At 52.1% G+C, this 15,089-nt stretch overlaps 1 protein-coding gene across 1 annotated transcript; it reads right to left on the reverse strand.

The window, feature by feature from the left end:
- Positions 1 to 1,538: 1,538 nt before the first annotated feature.
- On the reverse strand, positions 1,539 to 14,531 carry LOC119695482 (serine/threonine-protein kinase PAK 3-like). Its single transcript, XM_038124091.1, has 12 exons — positions 14,511 to 14,531; positions 13,034 to 13,161; positions 12,666 to 12,835; positions 11,328 to 11,450; positions 10,923 to 11,057; positions 10,205 to 10,346; positions 7,983 to 8,046; positions 7,146 to 7,194; positions 5,708 to 5,817; positions 4,763 to 4,880; positions 3,837 to 3,936; positions 1,539 to 3,506 (listed from the first exon to the last, which is right to left on the reverse strand). The coding sequence occupies exons 3-12, from the start codon at positions 12,765 to 12,767 to the stop codon at positions 3,295 to 3,297; spliced, it is 1,155 nt and encodes a 384-aa protein (XP_037980019.1). The 5' UTR covers positions 12,768 to 12,835; positions 13,034 to 13,161; positions 14,511 to 14,531; the 3' UTR covers positions 1,539 to 3,294.
- Positions 14,532 to 15,089: the final 558 nt, after the last annotated feature.

Here is a 15,089-nt window from a genome sequence, read left to right on the forward strand (position 1 = left end):
GCCTCCAAGTGTGGTGATACCCACCAGTCCTTCTCTGTTGACAGTGAGCTGGTCCAGCGGGTGCTGTCCCTCCTTGGCCAGGCACCACCCAGGCTCTTTGCTCTCCCCTCTCCTGTACTGGCAGCAGACATGCCCACCTTCTTTGGTTGCACTTGCAGAGCCTTGTATCTAGTAGCCAGGGCCACCTGGGAACTGGCAGCAGTCACAGAGGAGACGTGCCATCTGCACCGGGCAGGAACCAAGGCCTCTGTGTGCACAGATGAAAACCTGTGTCCCCACAGGATGTTTTGGCTGCCCTGCTCTTCATTGCCTTTTGGCTGGAAATGAAATTACATTTTCTTCCTCATCCAGAAGTCCATGGCTGGACAAAACTTGGCACGTGGATGGTATTCCAAAGGATGGAATTGATAAAGGAAGGAGACTGTTCCCAATTCCAAACCACACCAGAACAGTCACAGGAGGGACTTTCTATCTTTAAGAAAGAGTGGACACTTTAGAAGTGAACATAGGGCACTGTCCTCTGGGTGAAAAGGAAGGGAGTCTTCCAACTGGCTTGAGGGTTTCCAGGATTTTTATTCTGAGGCTGGCTCCAAGCTGGCATTGGAGAAAGTAATCCTGAAGTGCTCCTGGTCATGTGCTCTACTTCCTTGATTCCTTCACTGCAAGTTTCTTTTGTTTTCATTTGAAAAGCACCTTGAGTGAGGATTTACATGGTGGGGGCCATGTGATCTGTAGAAGGAATAGTAGAAGTGATACCAGTCATGAAATAACACCAGTATGAAACCAGCCCCAAAGCCAATCAACTACTCTGAAGTATTTTTTCTCCAAGGACTGATGACAAGTCAGAAGTCTAAAGGGAATCTAGAAAGCCAACTATTCTGGTCAATTTGGCCACACTAGCACACACACCTTCCCTGGCTCATTTGCTAGGTCACAGCCTTCTGGTGCTTGGAAAACAATCCCCGCTTTTGCCTTTACTGCACAGGCAACCTCAGGCAAAGCCCACCCACACCCAGCTGCCCCCAAAGGCAAGAGGAGTGCCCCAAGGCACTCCCTGGCTGCCTCCAAGGACAACAATGGCTTCTGTAGGGAGTCCAAAATGTCTCTCCGACACCAAAGTCAGGAGGAACATGTGCTACAGCTCATGCTCAGGCACACACACTCTCATACACTGCTCGATGGGACAAAGAATGCACAGGATGTTCCCAGCAGCTTCAGGCACCTCCTCAGCAGCCTGACATGCAGCCCTCTCCCACAGCTCTAGCCTGGCTCTGCAGGTGGCTTCCTGTGGGACCTCCCTCCTGCTGAGACACAGCTCTGGCCCTCCCATTCTCTTCAGGCCTGCAATGCCACTCCTGCCTTCGAAGCCCAGATCTGCACATCAGTAGTGGCTTTGTGCCCTCCAGCAATGCTGGCCTAAGCAGAAATTCAGAAGGAGGATGGGAGCAGATGGGAGAAAAGGAGATGCCACCTTCCTTTCCCCCTCTGTCTCAGCCTGCCTGTCTCCTGGGCCCTCTCTCCTCAGGACTTCTGCCTGTTCTCAGAGGCTCTGAGGTTCTCAAAGTGCTGAAGTGGTCCTTGTCATCTCCTCTGCTTCCTGCCCTACTTTGCTGCAGGCATGTCAGCAATCGGGCTGTCAGAAGAGGCTGAAGAGAGGCTCCGCTAGCTTGAGAAATGGATGCTGCCCAAAGGGAAGAAGAAACAAAAGCAACCAAATTAAAAGAGACCAAGGGAAAAGGAACCATTCTTTTCCAAACTGAGCTTCTAACAGGGTCAAGCTGGGTTCCTCTAGCGCCCAGAACCACACGGACACAAGCGGCAGAGCGCAGATGGACTCAGCTCTGGCTTGCAAGGAGAGCAGTGTCTGCCTTGGCATGCCCCCCTCCTCCTGGGCTGGCTGGCATCTTCCTTCACAGCAGGGACAGCCAAGGAAGTGGCGCGGTTGCCAGCTGCCTGGCTGCCACAAAACACGGCAGCAAAGCTGCAGCATTCTCACCTACTTGAGCGGGCCAGCCAGCACGTGGGGCTGGCACAAATCCTGCTCAGCTGTCCCTGTTTGGCTGGCAGAAAGCTCTAAGAGTGGGGCAGGAGGGACACGCTGGCTGCCCCCGGATTCTCACAGTCAGCCCCCCCAAAGCCCCCACCTTCCCACAGACCAATCTAGAACTGCTTGGCAGAGACTGCTCCTGTTGTGTTCTTCAAGCCTCACTGCAGGCCTCCTTCCCCAGCACAGCAATGCTACAGTTCCTTTGCAATTGCACTGCAATACTACACTTCCAGGTAAACCTGAATCCAGAAGGTGGCAGCTCTCCTCTGAGGAATGCCTGTGAGAATTGGGCTTGTTTAGCCTGCAGAAGGGCAAGGCCTCCCAAGGAGACCTTTCCGTATTTGAAGGGGCTTAGAAGAAAGATGCGGACACCTCTATTAGCAGGGCCAAATGCAAGAGAGCAAGGGAGAATGGTTTTAAACTGAAAGAGAGTCAATTCAGACAGGCTCTAAGGAGGAAACTCTTTATGAGGAGACTGCTGAAACCCTGGCACAGGCTGCCCAGAGAGCTGGGAGCTGCTCCACCACAGGAACCGTTCAAGGTCAGATTGCCGGGGGCTCTGAGCATCCTGATCTACTTGAAGATGTCCTTGCCAGTGGCAGGGGATTTGGACTAAATGACCTTCACTGGTCCCTTCTAATCTCAACTAGTCTTGGATCCTACTTGGTTCTCATTTGAAAAGCAGCCAGAGCGGAGATTACTGCGTGGGGGGGGCCCATCTGATGCCCTGGAGTTTGGCCCAGGAGCAAACCCTGACAGGGAACAGCTGTTTGGCCTGCAGCCGCTTTGCCTTGTACCTGCAGAAGTTCCTTGGCAGAGCCTCGCCTGTCCACATCCATCTGCAGGCAGCAGCCCAGAAATCCATACAAGCCAGGGGGTAGCCTGAGTTTGTGCAGATCTGGTACCCCTTGCTTGCCTATCAGATATTTAGCCTGAAGCAAAAGGAAACACGAGACTCTACGTGATTCTTCCATAGCCTTCCGTGCTCAACTAGACCCCATCTCTTAAGCTCCAGTCTGCAGGGGCAAGTTCTTGCCTAGCCGATGGTTGGACATGAGCCTTCTCTCCCAAAAGTAAAAAGGCCCCAGTGCAGCCCCAGCTATTCCAAGGGGCAACAGGTCTTGCCTTGACTGCTGATGTGAGCCCCAGGTACATTTTTAGAAATTGGCCTTCGTGGAACTCGTCCCAGCTGGGGGAAGGGGATTCTGTCTAACGGAGACAGAGCAGAAGGACACCCATATGTGAGCCTATTTGCACCTTACCTTTGCACTGCTCTCCCAAACATAAGGAGCCTCTCCTTTGGCCATTTCTATTCCCACGATGCCAAGGGACCAGGTGTCCACTTTGGGGCCGTATGGCTCTCCCCTCACAAGCTCGGGTGCCATCCAGCAAGTTGTCCCGACCACTGACCTCCGCTTACTCTGCCCAGGGCTGAGCAGAGCACAGAGGCCAAAATCAGCTGAGGAGAAAACAAGCACTGCTTCAAGTAGGAAAGCAAGGAAAAGGGTTCCTCCTCCTAAGTCCCAAAAGGGAGTGCTGAATCTATCTGGAAAAGAGGCCGTGCTCTCTTTCCTCAGTGCTGCAGCCAAGGAAACTGGGAATTGTCCATTTCACAAACCCGCCACCATTCCCAGGCTGGTGGCTTTTCCTCATTGACACTCCAGTCACAATTTCCACTGTAACTTCCCTCCCTCTGGAATGGGCACATACAAACCAAAGTTACCCTTGATCCCTGTTGCTCTGTAGACTCCCAGCAACCTACAGCTGCGCCCTGAGCAAGAATACCCACCCAGCTTGACAGAGCCATCCCGGCCCAGAAGGATGTTGTCGCTTTTGATGTCTCTGTGGATCACCTGGTTGGCGTGAAGGAAAGCCAGGCCTTGCAGGCACTGCGAGAGACAAAAGAAACAGGAGGCCAAAAGTTAGCCGGACCTGATTTCATCACGCGCAAAAGGAAAGTGCTCCAGAAGATTCACAGATCTCAAAGGAGCAGCGAGTGCTGGCAAGAGGAAGAGCTTGCTGCCGCAACCCTGGGAGAGCAGGATCTTTCCAAGGCAAGGCATATTAGCTTTGAGGGGGAAACAGCAGCAGTTCTTGCTCGAGACTGTCTCCTGCAAAGCCAGTCAGAACGACCGCTGCTGCTGCAGCGGATGCGCTCTGCCCATTCAGGGGACAAACAACGGCTTGCCAAAAGAGGAAAAGTCCCCGCCTTGGGTACCAAGGGGATCACTGCTGGGCGGGAGACTGGAGGAGAAGGGCTGTAAGGCTGCCTTGACAGCAGATTTGAAAGTCGCTTCAAGTAATTTGTCCGTTTCCAGCAGCAAGCAGCGTGGTGGGTGCCATGCTCTCCTTTGAAGCTGAGACCCGTGAGAGATGAGTCTCTCTTTGACTTTGCTGTTGGTTTCAAGCTCGCCCACCAGCATCTTTGCGCTTACAGGCAAAGAAGGCAATGCAGAAATGTCCTGGGCAAAGGCTTGGAGAGGAAAAGCGCAGAACAGAAAATGAAATGAAGAAGAGGCAGAGAGTTTACCAAAAGCAGATAAGGGCAAAGAGCAGACTATAGCAAGGGCAGGCACTTGCGTCCTGATGCTCTTTCTTCTCTGAAGCATAAGAGCAGCACAGCAAGAAAGCTCTGAACACGGAATCACTCACTTAGCAGCGCTTTGGAAGGATGAGGCTGTCCAAGCCATGCCAAGCACAAGCAGGATCCCTTACCTCCCGACAGACAGTTGCTATGTGTCCTACAGCCATCCTTTTCTTGCTGACCACCTTCGCCAAAGAGCCTCCGTCCATGTGCTCCATCACCAGCCAGACAGCCCCCCTGACAAGGTAGCTGGAAGATGGAAACAGCAGCGTGGAGCTGAATGTGCACTGCTACATTGCCGTATGGAAGAAAAGACTACAGCTGAGTTTTGCTTGCAGGTCACTGGTAAATGAAGACGGAATAAAAGGAAGACACACTCCACCTAGGCTATCCAGAGCTTGCAATCTGTGCCATCTAAAGGCACACCCGTGGGGAAGGAGACGGCTTAGTTGGCAAGCAGGGGAAAACGGCGGTTTTGTGATAGCAAAGACAAATCTGCAAGCGGACACATCCCAGCAGCTGCTTCATCATCTTCATACACAAATTGCACCATGAACTCCAGCAGCAAGGAGACACAGTTTTCACAGCTTTTTCACAGGGCAGACGGAGGTGCAGCACTGCCCACACCCCGTGGAAAACCTTGCATAAAGGACAGTCACAAACAGAAAAAACAATTTCAAACCTGGCAAATTATGTGGCTCCTGGCCCAGTCCTTTGGCATGCAAGGCAGTGGAAAATAGTGGGAAGAGCACAAGGGAAACCATTTCTGTGGTGCTTTCTCAGCACTTCTCCTCCAACAGTCGGGAAAAAAAAATCCGTGCCGCAAAACAGCAAAAGAACATGCAGGAAGTGAACGTACAGGCTGCTGACTAAGTAAGAGAGACAGGTTTCTTGAGAGCAATCTTTAAGCTGTTTATGCCAGGAAGCAGAAAAATGCAATCTCCTCCCATGCCTCCTACAGGTGTGGATTGATGTCAATAGCAAGATCAATTTTCTGCCATCGAGCCAAGAGCTTTAAACCTCTGCCTTGCAAGTATGGAAACTGAGATTCCCAGAAAAATACCAGAATGACTTACCTTTCTAGGTAGGTGACAATATTGGCGTTCTTCTTTTCCCTCATGACCAGGATTTCTTTCAATGCTTCCTCGCAGCCCTGGTGCTGGAGATCAATTTCCTTTATGGCCACCTTTGAGGACATTGAAAGCCGTTAGGAACAGACATTACAAGAGCCTCTTTCTCCATGCACTCACGGGCCAGGATGCCTTGTCCCCTAGGAAAAAAGGGACTCTAAACCATAACCCACAACATGCTAACAGCACTCTCGGCCCTTGCAGACTCCTCCATGAGACCTTGTTTATCACTACTCTTATCATTTACACTAGTTTTGCAAGCCAAAAGTAATTTTTCTACTGGGAAAAGAAACTCAACCTGCTGAAAACATGTTGGCATTTCTGGGGGCTTTAATCAGTGTTTCAGAAACTGCTGCCCTCCTTGATTGTGCTCCAGAGCAAATACACACATTCATTTCAGAGAAAATGCTGCCTGAAAAAGAACTCCAAGGCCACTCAAAGGAAAGTTACCATCCTAGCACATCCTAACTTCTTCAGTTTGGATTTTGCATCTCTGAAGAGCATTCTTGAACCTGATTCAGACGTGTAATTATTTAGTGGGTTAAAAAGTGAATAATCCTTTCTGTGGACCACTGTGGATGCACTCCAGGTGATAAGCAGGGCTTAGGGCTCTCAGACTCCTTGTAGACATGCCTCCAAGTGCAGTTGCTGAGCACAGCACTGCAGGTGGGAAAGGAGCTACCAGGAAGATGGAGTTGTGTTGGCTGAGAGCCAGAAATGAGAACCGTTCAGGACTCTGAACGGTTAGCCCCAAAGAGCAGTGGGACTCTCCAGGACACCACCATGTCAGTTCAGTATAAATAGCAACTCTGTAATGGAATGTCAGTGACAAAGGACTAGCACAAGGTGGTATTCTTTAAGGCTCTTCATCAACGTCTTCTCATTGATCTGTGCGCATGTGCGTGTCTTTGTGTCTTTGTGTGTGCGTGTGTTTGTGTGTGTGTGTGTGTGTGCGCGCGTGTGCGTGTGTGTGTGGGTGACCCAGGTTGCCTAGGACTGAAGCGCAAAACTGCGCTCCAGACAAAATCTCTCCTTCTTTAGTTCTTTTCAAACTGTACCTCATGCTGGGAATCAATGGGGAATCCTATCTGTGTCTGAACCTGGGCTTAAGAGGAATTGGACCAGAACGAGAGCTGTTGCCATCAGCTAATCTATGCCCACTTATCCAGTAAGTGCAAGATAGCGTGTCCTTCTTGGAAAGACGCCACTGCCTTCCTCGCATTCATTCAGAATGCAAGACAAAGTCTGCCCCAAATGCATTTGGCAGCCTGCCTCAAGGCAGCCTTTGCAGCAAAGACAGGTAACACAAAGCTCTGGCCACAGATCACATCACAAGGGAAAGCGCTCAAGAGCTGCAAAATCTGCATGGGCTGTTGGCACTTACCGCTCGTCCTGTGGCAGCCTCCAGGGCCTTATAAACGGCTCCAAAACCCCTAGGAACAGAACAGCGGCAAGAACAGAGAAGCTGTTCAGTGCTGAGAAGCAACAGGCAGCCCAGGCAGGAGCTCTCTGCTGCCTGCAGTGCCTCTAAAACACCAGCCTTTGTCTACTCTTCAGGCAATAGCACAGCAGCCCAGCAGCCCTCTGCCATGCAGCATGTCCAAGAGAAAAGCTGGGCCCAACAGGAAGAAAAAGGCCTGCTACAAATCTCAAATGTACACACTAGATTATGGATGTGAGGCTTTGCTTTGCCTCTTCCTTTTTGTGCTTGTCTGGTGTGCCTTCCCAGGCCATGAAATGCACAGTCCTGTTGGGCCTTCTCACAGCTCTCTTTTGATTCTGTCGGCCAAACACAGGCAGCACCACACAGCCTTTCTTATTGTCCTGACCACTGAATATTGAGTTCAGCAAACTACTGCAAAGAAATGCCACTGACAGCTGCTGTCTGACGGCTGTCAGGTGGGAAGCTGCTCTCTCCGTTTTTTCTTCCTTCATTAGTGGGGCCGTATTACTTTGAATCCTGCAAAACCATATCTCCTGGGAAAATAAGCAAACGGGTGCCACACACCTGAGGGACTGGCAAGTGCCTCCTTGAGGCAGGCAAGACACTGATTGCCAGCATCCAGTTATCTCTGATGATGCCTTGTGATCAGTACTGAGACAGGGACAATCTAAAGCCAGGGTCTGACGATGCTTGCAGCTTGCCTGACTTGCCTCTTGGTCTTACACCAGCCACACAGGGGACCCATGGTTCTGTAGGAGTAAGCGTGGCTGCACTCACCCTCTGCCAATAAGTTTCCATCCAGTGTATTTCTTTTCGGGGTCTGCCACGCTCACCACATTCCCTGAAAGAAACAAAATGCAAGAAGCAAACTTCAAAACAGAGATCCTGACTTCCAGGAGATCTGAATCTCGGCTCCACTTTCTGGGGCTGGCAGCAATTTATGGTCGGTTGGCTAACAATAATGTCAACAGGAACAACAACAAGAGCAGCCCCAGCAGGACGGGCAGCTCTGCAGCACCCGCGGCCTGCACAGAGTCTGATTCTGCACACTCCTTTGAAGAGGAAACTAAGCCCCCGGAGAAACCATCAGAGCAGACAGAGACCAGAAAAGAACTGGCACCATGGCAAGTGGTTGTCATCTACAAAGGGGAAGGAGGGCTGAAAAATCATCACCCTTCATGATTTTCATGGGAGTAAACACTCTCTAGTGAGAGTCAACAAAAGGTTTCAAAGTTTCAATGCCCCCTGGGATCTGGGATGAGTTTTCTATCAACAGCTGCTTTTTGCAGAGCAGAAAGAATATTACAAAGTGAAATCCAGGAGAGGAGGGCACCTCCTCTACCTCTCAGCAGTTTGCCTGAAGAATGCCTTGACATTTTTAGAGAAGAGCAGCTCATGCTATGACCAAGAACAATGGCTGTAAGAATTAGGACCCTCTTTGTTTCTGACCAGGCAAAGTTCTGGAGATGACTGTGCCCACTCCCCATTTAGGGAAGAACTACAACTCCTTGTCTTCAGCCTGGGCTGCAGCAGTCACTAGCCCTGGACTCGGCCCCGTTGGACACCACCCACGTGCCCCATCTTCCCAAAGGGCACAGCCCAGATGGCTAACAAGGACAGCGCCGCTCCTCAGGCGCTGCCGTGACACAGACAGCTGAACACAGGAGATGCTGGTCCTCTCACGAGTCCAGGCAAAGCTGCGGCAACGGGGTGGCTGCTGAAACCTCACAGCTAAGGCAGGCTCCAGCCCCTGCAGTCACAGCAGCCATCAGTGGCAAGCCAGGTATGACAAAAAGCTTGGCAAAGCCCACAAATGGCCACTGGCAAGCACTGTGAGGAAGCCAGAGCCAGACTGAGCACCGTTACAAGCTGGTGACCCCACTCAAGACAGAACAGGATGGTCTTTGAGTTCAGACCCAAGGAGGCGTCCATCTATTCACTTTTTGTCCCAACAGCGGATGGCCCACACTGAGGAGACTGGGCTCTGTTCTATACCTGACCGCTTATTCTCTGACAGCACTGCACTGGCAGCTATTACCAGGTGCAAGGAGCAACTCAGTTGTACCTGAGAGCCACCAAGGCCTTGCTGTGCTTTTCGAGAGTGCAGGGATTGCGGCCAATGTTTAGTACTCCAAGAGTATTTACCGGCTGGGCTTTAGCCCTGACAAAGTGCCTGGTACCGGAGGAACATGCAGCACAGGGGCTGCAGGCTTCCTCCTGAGAATTGCCTGCAGGGCACTTTTATCTGCCCGTGCCACATAGATGTGTCTCTTCGACGCATCTCCCTAAGCATACAGCTAAAATATCAAAGAGGGATTGAAAAAAAAAAAAAAAATCCTGTTTTTCTTTTTTGGTGCACTTTGAAAACATCTCTTCCCCTCTGATTCCTAGGGCTTGTTCTAAGAATATAATTTTTTTTTTTACATTCGGGGTGTACTGAAAAGACCCCTTCTTCTCTTATTTTTGCTATCACCTGATGCTCTTTTCAAGGAGCTCTTTCCACACAAACAAAAATGTAGGATTTTTATCCAAGCAAACTGTAGAAGGAATAGTAGAAGCAATAGCAGTCATGAAAACACCAACAGAATGAAACCAGCCCCAAACCCAATCAATTCCTCTGAAGTATTTTTTCTCCAAATGGAGTCTAAAGGGAATCTAGGAAGCCAGCTATTCTGATCAAAGTGGCCAGACTAGCACACCCGTATTTCCGGGGTCGTTGGCTAGGTTGCAGCCTACTGCTGCTCAGGAAACAGTCCCCGCTTTTGCCTTTACTGCACAGGCAACCTCAGGCAAAGCCCACCCACACCCAGCTGCCCCCAAAGGAAAACGGAGTGCCCCACAATGCTCCCTGGCCGCCTCCAAGCACAACAATGGCTTCTGTAGGGAGTCCAAAATGTCTCTCCGACACCAGAGTCAGGAGGAACATGTGCTACGGCTCAAGCTCAGGCACACACACTCTCATACACTGCTCGACGGCACAGGAAATCCCCAGGACGTACTCAGCAGCTTCAGGCACGGCTTCTCGCTCTCCTGGCTGGAGCGGGGCGAGCTGCTCATGCTCGGCTTCTCAGGCTGCGGAGAGGAGGCTTCTTCAGAGGATGCTGCTGCAGCGGCGGCTTCAATGGCAGAGCCCTTGTCCCTCTGGGAAGGGAAATTGCTTTGTGTCAGAAAGGTGGCTGGCAGAGATGCCCCAGACAGCGCTTTTCAAAGGCATGCCATTAGGAGCAAGCCTGGTGTTAGGCTGCAAGCTGAGCTGTCAACTCTTCCACCTCAAGCCAAACCCAAACAAGCAGTCAGACAGTACAGCTTGTCACAGCCAGCTGTAGTAGAGATGGAGAAAGGGAAAGAACAACTTAAAATTTCACCCCGTTCCGAGGATCGCATTCACCATGGAAAGGGACAACCTGTTCAGAACGTGCGTGGGTCACCATGTTCACCGGAACAAACCCCTCAATAACCAAAGTGGGCACTAAGAAGCCAGCAGAATTACATTCACAGGATTGCTGGCCCACCGGTCAAAGCACTAGCTCTGCTGCCCAGGGCAGCAGCTGAGATTCAGAGGCCCAGGAAGTGTCGTGCTGGCTAGCTGCAATGCCAACCACAGAGCACGACAGTCAGAGGCCTTGCCCCCATCCCCCTGCTGCTCTGCAGGGGAAAGGTGAGAAGAGCAGAGACCATTTGTTGCATGACTGCAGTGCCTACTGCTCTTCCACTCACCTGCTTTTGTTCTGCCAGCCTGTACTGCAGCTGGATCTTGTACATCCTTTCCATTTCTTCTTTGTGCCTCTCCTCCACTGCCTTCATCCTCCTCCAAGCTTCCTGCAGCTCTGCCTGCATCTTGTCCTTGATATACTGTCAAGAAAATATCCTACTGGCACCTGCCACAGGCTCAGGCTTCTCCTTTCCAAGTCTCATTAGCTCTTCCATTCAGCCTCTTCCTTCTGCTTCGGCACCCAGCTCTAACCCTTCCAGCCCAACTCTTCTCCCTGGTGCTCAGCGCTGGAGCCTGCCAGGCTCTGTGCTGCCAGTGTCTGCAGTAGTCCTTGCCTCACCTTTCCTGCGATCTCCAGTTCCTGCCCCCATCGCTGCCCTTCCCTCTGCACCCTGCCCAGTCAGCCTCACCTGCCCATTTGCCCGCTCCTCATTCAGCTGCTGCCTCAGCTGCTCCAGCTGCTGCCGGCTTTGGTTTAGCTCCCTTTGCAGCTGGCGCACCTTGGCTAAGACAGCAGCCTTCTGACCCTGGAGCTGCACAGAAACAAAGAGAAGACGGCTTTCAACGTCCCACACGCCACTTGTGTGACAACCAAGATTGACGTGCGCACGCTTTCCAAAAGCATTTTGTTCTCTTTCTCGTGTTTACCAAGGGCCAGCTAAGAGGCAGCCAAGGTGCCACCCAGACAGACAGTGTCCATAGCAGCAGTGCCCATCCATAAGGAGCCCAGAGGAGTCCAAACCAACACACAAACTCTCTTTTCCCACTCTGTGCCTCTTGACTGGCTCTGGTTCGTATCTTTTCTTATTCAGCTTCCATGATGGCCACATCCTGCTTCATCTCTAGCAGCCTTTTCTCCTGCGGCCTCTGTACCTCTGCCAGGAAGCTTTCCCGTTCCTCCAGCATTGCCTGCGCCTCCAAGCGCTGTCGTTCCAGACGTCTCTTCTGATGAGAGGAAGAGACACTTCCAGATGAAGTCCCAGCCGTGCTCCCCAAAGAAAAAACGACAGCTTCATCCCTCCCAAAAGCCCCCCCACCCGAAGACTGCCCAGGAGTGGCTTTGTGCCTTCCAGCACTTCTAACCAGGATCTTCAGAGGAGGGTCAGCAGGTGGAAGGAAAGGAGATGCCACCTTCCCTCCCCCTCTGATGGCTGCCTGTTTCCTAGCCTCTCTCTCCTCAGGATTTCTGCCTGTTCTCAGAGGCTCTGTTCTCAAATTCCCTCCACCCTTTGATCAAGGAAAAGCTGCAGGTGGACTGCAGGACGAGGAGGAGGCCAGCAGCCCGATGCCCTTGTCACAAGACAGGCCGCCAGCTGAAATACCAGCAACACGGGGCCTGTGGCGTATGCTTCAAAACCAAAGGGGAGACTCCCTGTCCACCGTGGAAGGACAGAAAGCAAGGAACCCAGCTGCTGGGACTGCAGAGTGCAGCAAGGTCAGCAGCCATCTGCTGCATGGCACCAGGCTGTGGGGAAGGTCCTGCGCTGCCAAGCTTTGGGTGGTGCCCACCCAGCCTTCTGGGGAGCTTGGCTTATGCCCAGCCTGAAACAGTGGCTGCATGGACTGTCCCGGCACCATCCTCTTGGTCTTCACAGGCTTTCTAGTAGGAGCCCTCTAAGGCCTCTGATGCCTTGCCCAGCCACGTGCAGCCTACAGCAGATGCTTGCAGCCATGTCACTCAGGCTGCTCTTCTGCTAAGCCAGCCCACCCAGCTTGCCGGAAAACTTCAGGTGCGTATTGTCGCTTACCATTTTTTGCTGGAGCTTCCTTGTTTCCTCTTCCTGTGCAGATTGCCAGCCTCTGAGAGCCTTGCTGCACTGCTCTTCTGCCCAGCGGAGCTGTTGAACCATTTCTTCACATTGCTGCTTGCTGAGAGATCTTACAGCCTGCAGCTCATGACGAAGGCCCTTCACATCCTCTGCAAACATGACAAACGGCAACGGTCAGAGACTACACAAGCCGAGCACTCTACTGACCTTAAGCCCTTTCAGTTTCCGACAAGGAGGGACCTACGCTCAGTTCCTGCACTCCTCAGGAGCCCTGTGGACAGAGCGGCCTTTGGAGCAGCTGCACTAGGCTGGGCCACTACCCGAAACAAAGCACACAAGGTTCTCACCGAGTATCACCTCCTGGGCCCGTGTGGCTGTGCGCACTTGGGCTTCCAGACGGCTCCTGGTGACCTCCAGCTCCGACACGCGCCGCTGAGCCTCCAGCAGGCTGCTCTGCAGGCTCTCCTTCTCGGACCTACAAGTTGTGAAGACGAAGACAAAATTGTTCCTTGCACACAGGGGCAGTCTTTCCAGTTAGACGTGCCTTCAGTTCCCTACACCGGAGCATGGAAAAGGGCGTTCATGGAAACAGTTGCAAAGCAAGATTGTTTCTGCTACATCAACTAGCAATGCAAGCCCCTGCAGGTGGTTGGCCAGCTTTTCCTCATGACCCAGCCCAGCACAGGAAGGCCAGCTGACTTTGAGCTCAGCAGTCAAAGCTCAAATTGCTGTTGCCTGACGTGTCCCTCATGGGTGGCTGTGCCCACAAAGTCTCTGCCAACAAGCAAAAGCCCAGCCTCTGCTCTCAGCCCTCAGCTCCTCAGCACCTCCAAGTCACTCTGCGGAGGGAACAGAACCCAGTGTTCTCCTGGCTGACTCCTCAGTGTTTACTGCTATTCCTCTTGTACACAGAGATACTTTGTTTACCAGATGCTCTCAAAGTAAAAGGGACTGAGGGGATGCAGGCAACAAGACATGAAAGCTCCGGCTTCTAGCAGCATGAGTAAGAAACCAGAACTAGGTTTTATCTGAACAAGCACTGTCTTGGAGGAGGGGTGGCAGGTATCCTGCCAGTTCAATGACTGGATTTTCATGAACAAGAAAGCTTGCTCCCTTTAGTTTTGGCAAACCAAGCCAGCAGGGCCCAAATGTCTAGGCACTCTTTGAAAAGGGACCAGCCAAAGGGACCTTGACAGGTTACAGAGGTTGGTGCACAAGTAAGCAAGAATCAGTGCTCAGCAAGAATCTCCAGACACTGCCGAGAAGCCGCAAGACCTTTCCCTTCTGCTGCTGCTGCTTGTAAGCAACTCTCAGTCCTGCATCATGTTTCACAAGAGTTAGCTCAAGATTTTCAGCACAGGCCGCCAGGTTTCACCTGAAGCATCAGCACCCTACTGACAACACTGACATATAAGAGCCTTGGATTCTGAAAATGCCACGTCAAACTACTTGGCCAAGCAAGATTGATGTTCAGATGCACCAAAGGAGAAACCAAAACCAGAGGGAAATCCCCGGTTTCAGCAAACATCTCACGGATTCCTTAGCGCTCCTGTCAGTGCCAAGATGGCTTGCTTTGCAGTTGGCACAGGAATGTGCAGGGGGTCCTAGGCAGGCGCCCAGAAAGAGCTTTGACAGCGAGAGCTGTCAGAAAAGTAACATTCAGGTCACAGTGTCCTTTTCTTTTTTCTCATGTCTCTTTGCTTCTCTGTCTGAGAGACACCAGCAGCACATTCAGGAGGCAGTAAATCCTGACTTAACGCTCACCACCTTTGTCATTCCAGGCCTTCAATAATGTCCCACCCAGGGGCTCCTCCCTGCCTTTACCTGGCCTCTGCCAGCTGCTTGGCAAGGCCTCGTAGGTCCCGCTCCATGCCTGCCAATCGGGCTTCCAGGGCAGCGTTCTCTTGTGCCTGCGCCGCCTTCTCTCTGCACACCTGCGACAGTGTGTGCCCGTGGTGAGAGAACTCCTGCAGCAGCTTCTCCAGACCCCTGTGGACTGCCCGCTGCCGGCGGCAAGCCTGGAAGCGGAGGGGGCACCATTTTTCAAGAGGAACAACAACAACAACTACAACAACAACAACACAGTCTCAGGCTTGGCTTGCTGCCAGAAGCAGCATTCGGGGTGGTCTTGCTAGGGGCAGCTCCCTGTCCCACAGGTGCTGCCTAGCAATAAGGTCAGCATACCTTTGGCACTGCCAGAGGAACCTCTTCCTTCAGCAGGTCCCTCTGAAGCTGCGGTTCCTCTGCTGTCTCTGCTGCCACTTCCAAAGGCCTCTCTCGCGAGGAGTGGCGCCTGCTCTCAAATGCAGCCAGCTCCTTCCATCTAGGACAAACAGACAGACAAACAAGCCTTTAGTTGCAACACGGGCTCCTTGCAAGACCAGCACCACATCCCATGTCCCA

This window comes from Motacilla alba, chromosome Z (assembly GCF_015832195.1).
Source record: "Motacilla alba alba isolate MOTALB_02 chromosome Z, Motacilla_alba_V1.0_pri, whole genome shotgun sequence".
NCBI classification, from domain to species: domain Eukaryota; kingdom Metazoa; phylum Chordata; class Aves; order Passeriformes; family Motacillidae; genus Motacilla; species Motacilla alba.

Excerpts from the sequence above, each read along its gene's own strand:
- LOC119695482 (XM_038124091.1), bottom strand. The coding sequence starts at position 12,767 with ATGGTTCAACAGCTCCGCTGGGCAGAAGAGCAGTGCAGCAAGGCTCTC. Across the intron at positions 11,058-11,327 it reads AGGAGCGGGCAAATGGGCAG|TATATCAAGGACAAGATGCA; the intron begins GTGAGGCTGACT and ends TTTTCTTGACAG. Across the intron at positions 3,937-4,762 it reads TAGCAACTGTCTGTCGGGAG|TGCCTGCAAGGCCTGGCTTT; the intron begins GTAAGGGATCCT and ends TGTCTCTCGCAG.